We start from the raw sequence: 6631 nt of genomic DNA, 5'->3' as shown, positions 1-6631 counted from the left end.
GTTTTTTGGGGTGCAAATACTTGAATTATGATTTTAAAAGTTTTTCCCAGATAGTTTTAAAAAATCAAATTTAAAAATTACAAGCAAGGGGTTTTTCTTGGGTGTGGGGGGTATGTTGTGGAATTCTTTTTGTGCTTTGGGGGTTTCTAGTTTTTTTCCCCGTGAATTTAAAATTTTTTTTTAATTTTTAGTTGTTCTGGAGATATTAATATAGACAATGACCCCTCAGCCTCCCTAGTTTGTTTCAATTAGCAGTTTAATATGGTTTTGTAGGCCTTATGAAATGAGTGATGTACAGTATGAATTTTTCCATTCTTTATCTGATAAAGACTTTTTAAGGCTCTATTTATATGTGGACCACATATATAGGTAGACAGTTTTTTTCTCATTTATACCAAGTTTAAATTGATAGGTACATTTCTTTAGCCTTTTGTGAACTTTTATGAGATTACAGACTTTTTCTTCTCAGTCTTCGTAGATATGTTATCATTGATTTGCTCAATATTATTGTTGAGGAAGGGAGTTGGCCTGCAAATTTTTTTTTTAGTGGTAGATGTATGTAAAAAAAAATGGGGGGGGCCTTATTAGAACGTACTGGAACGGAAATGTAAAAAAGACGTATTTATATTTTTATGGTTTCGGGTAGTTTTAGGATTACTTTTAAACCTTTAAAATTTTTTTTACAGGAAATTTAAAAAGTCAGGGAATCTTTCTTATGTTATATAAGCATGTGGGAAAATTTGGGGGCATGGGTTTTATTCATTTTATAAACTTTTTTATTCATTACAAAAAAGAAAATTTGGGCATAAATTGGGTAGAAAATATGCAAAAAGGTAGATAAAATAGAATTTGTTAATGAAGGGGTGTTGTTTTAGATTGCCACGATCAGTTCATTTGTCCTTTTTTTTTTTCACTTTTTTTCCCCTTTTTAAATATAATCATTTTAGAAACCAAAATTCTTTAAGTAAAGCATTTTTAAATAATGGAAGTTTGGGTTTTTGACTGAATGTTTCTGTTATTTTCATTTTCTCATTGTAGTTGACTGAAAAATGTTAAATTTTTTTATTTGAAACAAAGGGCTTATATTTGTGATGTGTTTTTAATTTAATTTTTTCGAGTCCTAGAGAAATACTAGCTTTTGGGGTTTTCCCTTTTCACACTCATGATATTTTAAAAGGGGTATGTGTAGTTAATAAAAAATGTCCATGAAAAGGTTTGTATGATGGCTGCTTAACAAGAACAATGGTCAGTACACTGTACACAATTTGGATGTGAAAACACTTGTCTGTCAAAGCTTGTGCATGTGCATGTTTTTCTTTCCCCTTGATGAGTGAAAGAGATGATTTTCATATTACAAGCAGTGTAAATGCATGCAAGTGGATACATTTTACTTTTCGATTTGGAATAATCATTTAACTTGATTTTGGGGAAGTCTTCAGCATTGAAATGATAATTTTATTAGAAGAAGAAATATTAGAAAATATATTGGTTCAAAATATGCTCTTTTTAGATTTGTGTTAATGCATATTTACTTTTCATCTGTTTCCTAGAAAATATTATATGAAAGATAATGTTAAAGTCTTTATCTCTAATGTTCTTTGAAGACATTTAATGAGCTTTTCATGTTTTTCTCTAACGAAAAGTTCATTTCGATTTTGGAAACCCAAAATTCCAATAAAAAATGTAAGGTGTGAGAGTTTACTTTTTAAATTTTGGGGTAAGAAATGTGTATGATAGCCCCGTGATTTTTTGTTTTGGGTTTAAAAACAAAAAGAAAAAAAATTTGTTGGGAATCTAACGGTTTTACATGTGTTTTTATTTTTATATATTTTTTTTAATTTTTAAAACAAAAAGTGCTTTAGCAGTAAGAAGTAGAAAAAACCCAATGTGGTAGATTTACCCCCGTCCAAAATATGTTTTTAAGTCTGTAGATTTCGGTTTTCAGTTCTTTGCTATAAGCTAAGAATACCCCCTTCCCATAAAAAGCTTAAAGACAAAATGAGACAAACTTATATTACCAGTCTACTAGTATTTATCTACAAGTTGCTTATTGTATTTCATCTTATACTGCCAACATCCTGTCAAAAGTCAAAGGTTCTTAATTCTTTTACTGAGGGGGTCGAGGATGTGAACATATTAAGTTCAGTATTAGGTCAGCAGTGCTTTTATATCCCTGGTGCAGTATAAATTCAGACAGAGAGCTCACAGACCTTTTTAGTCAAAATTCATGCAAATGTTTAAACTTGCGGAAATGTTGAAAGATTTTAAAAAAACACTTCAATCGCATTTTTTAAAATGGGAGTGTTTATAAGGGAAAAGAAATTTGTTTTTTTTCCCCGTTTTTAAGATCTAAGGTTATGCTTTTTAGTAAGGGAGAAAAGAATAATGATGCTGAATATATGGAACACATACATGCATACACAAACACAAAGACAAAAATAAACTCTTAATCAAATGCTCCTGTCCGTATAGAAATACACAAACACAAGCACACACAGAAATACACACACACACACACCACACACAACAACACACACACACACACACACACACAAACACACACCCAAAAAACCAACAAAAAAAAACCCAACCAAAAAACCAACCAAAAAAACAACCAAAAAAAACAAAAAAAAAAACAATGCAAAAAAACATAACAAAACAAAATTATCAAAAAAACAAAAAAACACACATATATCCACAAAAAATATCCCACACTTTCATATCTAACATATCATCACACACACATTTTTTTTTTTCCCTAAAAAACCCAAAACCCCCATCATACACACTATTTATACCATCATACACACATATCACACACACATCACAAATTTTACAGGATCCACGATTAACCCCAAAGCCGACGGGGGAAAATTTAAAAAAAATGGGGAAAAATTTTGGCTATTTTTTTTTTTATAAATGTCTTGCACATGATGGCTCTGTGGCTTCGCAAAAGGGTCAAATTTGTGATCTTTTGCCCTACCCGATTTACCTTTCCCTTTTTTGGGGGAAAAACGAAAAGTTTAAGTGCATGAATATAGATGTTTTATTTTTATTGAAACATTAGATTATTAATGTTTAAACATTCTTCTTTTTTACGGGGTTTAGTCGAGCCCCCATGTCTGATTGAAATGTTAATTTGAACAGCAAAAAAAGATAACGAATATTTCGTAAAACAACGAAAGGATGAAGGTAGACAGGGAAAATCGTAACTGGGTCATGGGACTTAGCAAGTTAGCCATCTATGTGTAAAAACAATTAAAAAAGTAAAAAACACGTGGCAGGCAGCGCCCTGCATGCCGTTTGGAAAGGTTAAAACACAGCACTCACTCTCTCCCCACTCTTATGCTTCCCATACTTCAACAGAAGAATCCAAAAAGATCCCTCCTGTGTAACCCACTAACTTGTCTTGCCAGTGCTATCCCCTGTTGGGTGGATGGAATACCCGAACCAAAAACCCCCCAAAGAGGGGGTTTATTGTTAATGGAAAAAATGTCAGAAGTTCAGATTGGCAGAGTTGCAGGCTGAATGCAAGTGAGTACCCCCCAAAAATGGAATAATAGATGTTACCTAAAAAGTAATGTTGGTATTTTCATTATTGTGGTCTTTTGTTTTATTTTGAATTTGTTTAGCTTGAACTTGATTGAAATTTCAGTTTAGTGTTTGAGCTTTGATATGCAACTGTTGATCTTTATTGATAGGAATGATTGGAGATCTGCGGCTTCAAGATATTTTCTAATTATTTTTATTTTCTTTTTTTGGTGTCTTATTGGCACTGTTAAAGGCCTATGCGTTGGGGTAAAATGGGTGATGATTGCTTTAGGGTATAACCAATGAAGAATAGTTTTCATCTGCACTATTGGCTTAGGTAGTTTGGTCCAGAAAAGGGAAGGGAAAGGGTTTTTAAAAAACAAATTTTGTGCTTTTCTATGTTTATAGTTTTTAGTTTTTTTTTTTATTATATAATGTTGTGCAAATGGTATTGTTTTTGGTAAATTTTTGTGCTTTTTTTTTGTGTTTAATATTAATATATATATATATAATAATTATAAATATATATATATTATATATTATATATATATATATATATATATAAAAATAATGTGTGTGTGTTGGTGTTTTTGTGTGTGTGTTGTGTGGTGTGTTTGTGGGGGTGTGTGTGGGTGGGTTGGTGGAGATAAAAATTAATTTTATAATTTAAAAATTTGCCAGAGACTAAAAGGTACTGATGTATGTAGTAATTTCATTCCTCTATATTGAACATTATCATGAGAATTAACTGTCCATAGATTTATACCTGCCCCCCCCCCCTGTTACTATATGTAAAAAATAAATGATTAGTTTATTGTTTATTTCCCATGAAGTGTATTATAAAAGCAGCTCTTATGTGGATACAGCAGATCTATTTGCATCTCCTTTATCCTTTATTCCCCACCCTCCACCTCTCTCTCTCTCTCTCTCTCTCTCTCTCTCTCTCTTCTCTCCCTCTCTCTTTTTCTCTCTCCTTTTCTCTCTCCCTTCTCTTTCCCCCCTCTTTTTCTTCTCTTCTCTTTTCTTTTTTCTCTCACTAACACATGCACGCCAAAACCACACACACACAACACACACACCACACACACACACACCACACCACCACACACACACACACACACACACACACACTCACACACTCACACAAATATTATATATTATATATGCATATATGATATATTTTTATTATATTATGTATATATATATTTTATATATTTTATAATTTAATTTAATATATATATGTTTATATTTTATTATATGTTAATAGAATTTGTATATATATGTATATATATATTATGTATTTTTATATATTATTAAAATTATATATAAAATTTTATTTGGTTTTATATGTATATATTAATATAATTGTTATATTTGTTTATAGGTATATATAAGAAAATATATTAATTATATAAAATTATATATATTTTATTATTATATATATATATTTATATAATTATAATATTATATTATATATATTTTTTAAAAAGTTTTTTTATATATTTATTAAAAATTTTAATATTTTTTTTTTGATATAATGTAGTATAATTATATTTTTTAAAAAAAAGTTTTATAATGTGGGAGTAGTTTATGGATATTTTAAGAAGTGAAAGAAAGGAGAGAAAAGAGAGAGAGAGAGAGAGAGAGAGAGAGAGAGAGAGAAAGGGGGAGAGAGAGAGAGAGAGAGAGAGAGAGAGAGAGAGAGAATATTCATTAAGCAATGCAATGCTGAACAAGTTGCAAGGAAAACAAAAACAAGAAAACACTTGTTCATGCCCAAGGCCTGAAGGAGCAATGCAGTAAAATTGCCTTCAGCATGATCATGTGTTACTATGTTTATCCCTTCAATTCTTTGTTTACAGTATGTGTCCTGATATCTTAAGTATCAGTACAATTAGTAGGGGATCCTTTCATGCAGTATAGAGCTTTAAATAGTGAATACCATGTTTTTTTATGTATATACATATATGGATATTTGTATAAGCTTATTAGTTTATTCTTTTCCAATTTCTTGTTGCAGACGGCGGGGAATTAAACTTGTAAAGGTAAGTGCTTGTAAGCTATTATATGTAAATGTTTCATCAAATTGTTAAACCATATATATATATATATATATATATATATATATATATATATATATATATATATATATATATATATATATATATTATATATATATATATATATATAATATATATATATATATATATATATATATATATATATATATATATATATATATATATATATATATATATATATATATATATATATATATATATATATATATATATATAGGTATATATATATAATGAGACAAGAGTATAGTTAACAGTATAAAGTCATTATATATATAAAACATTCAAGAATCTGCATCAGGAAATGAATGATACTAGTTGATTCTGAAAATTAACTATAATGATCTTTGCAGCTTGATTTGAGCCGCCCCATTGAAGATCAAGGTCCCTTTGACCTCATGCTGCACAAGCTGACTGCTCTCTACGCCCAAGCTCTCAATAATGACCCAAAGGTTAGCTTTTTCATCCTCACTTAGGGTTCTTGTATGTAAGCTGACCCACCAAGTTTCAATTACAGTTTAAGTGTCTTTCAGTGTCCATAATACAAGAATTAGGCATCTTGCAACTCAGTGAATTAACATAATTCTTAAGCTGAAACTGTAATACCTTTTTTTGTCTCATTTTTGCATGTGATATCATCTTCTCATGCATTGCAGGCTCTACTTGCAATCAAGAGGGTTGAAAAGTACATTAGTGAAAATCCCAAAACCTTCATAATGGATCCCATCCCTGGGGTATGTCAGCTTCTCCAAAGGGACCAGACTTACCATCTTTTGCAACAGTGCACCAAGGAGGATGGTTTGTAATGAGTCTTGCTCATCTCACTCTGATTTTAGTTTGTTATACGGTTAGGTGAATTTTAGGGAAGTGAATATTTGCAATTTCTTGAGGTAGTTTAAGATGTTGTGTGGGTTTGATTAGAAAACTTGCATTACATTATTGCATTATATTTATTGGTTTAGTTGATATAATTCACTTTTTGAAAATAATTGCTGATATCATTCAGACTATGAAGTATTTGT

The 6631-nt window shown here is 30.1% G+C and overlaps 1 protein-coding gene across 1 annotated transcript in view; it reads left to right on the top strand.

The window, feature by feature from the left end:
- Positions 1 to 3474: 3474 nt before the first annotated feature.
- Positions 3475 to 6631, top strand: part of LOC119575539 (inositol-tetrakisphosphate 1-kinase-like) — a gene marked incomplete in the record, with an annotated part of 26405 nt that continues 23248 nt past the window's right edge. Inside the window, 4 exon segments of the mRNA XM_037923192.1 lie at positions 3475 to 3534; positions 5552 to 5576; positions 5963 to 6061; positions 6266 to 6407. Coding sequence (XP_037779120.1) covers positions 6008 to 6061; positions 6266 to 6407 — 196 coding nt within the window.

Source organism: Penaeus monodon, chromosome 7 (genome assembly GCF_015228065.2).
Source record: "Penaeus monodon isolate SGIC_2016 chromosome 7, NSTDA_Pmon_1, whole genome shotgun sequence".
Classification (NCBI taxonomy): domain Eukaryota; kingdom Metazoa; phylum Arthropoda; class Malacostraca; order Decapoda; family Penaeidae; genus Penaeus; species Penaeus monodon.
The sequence above is the reverse complement of the archived record's forward strand: the minus strand, read 5'-3'. Positions and strand labels throughout refer to the sequence as shown.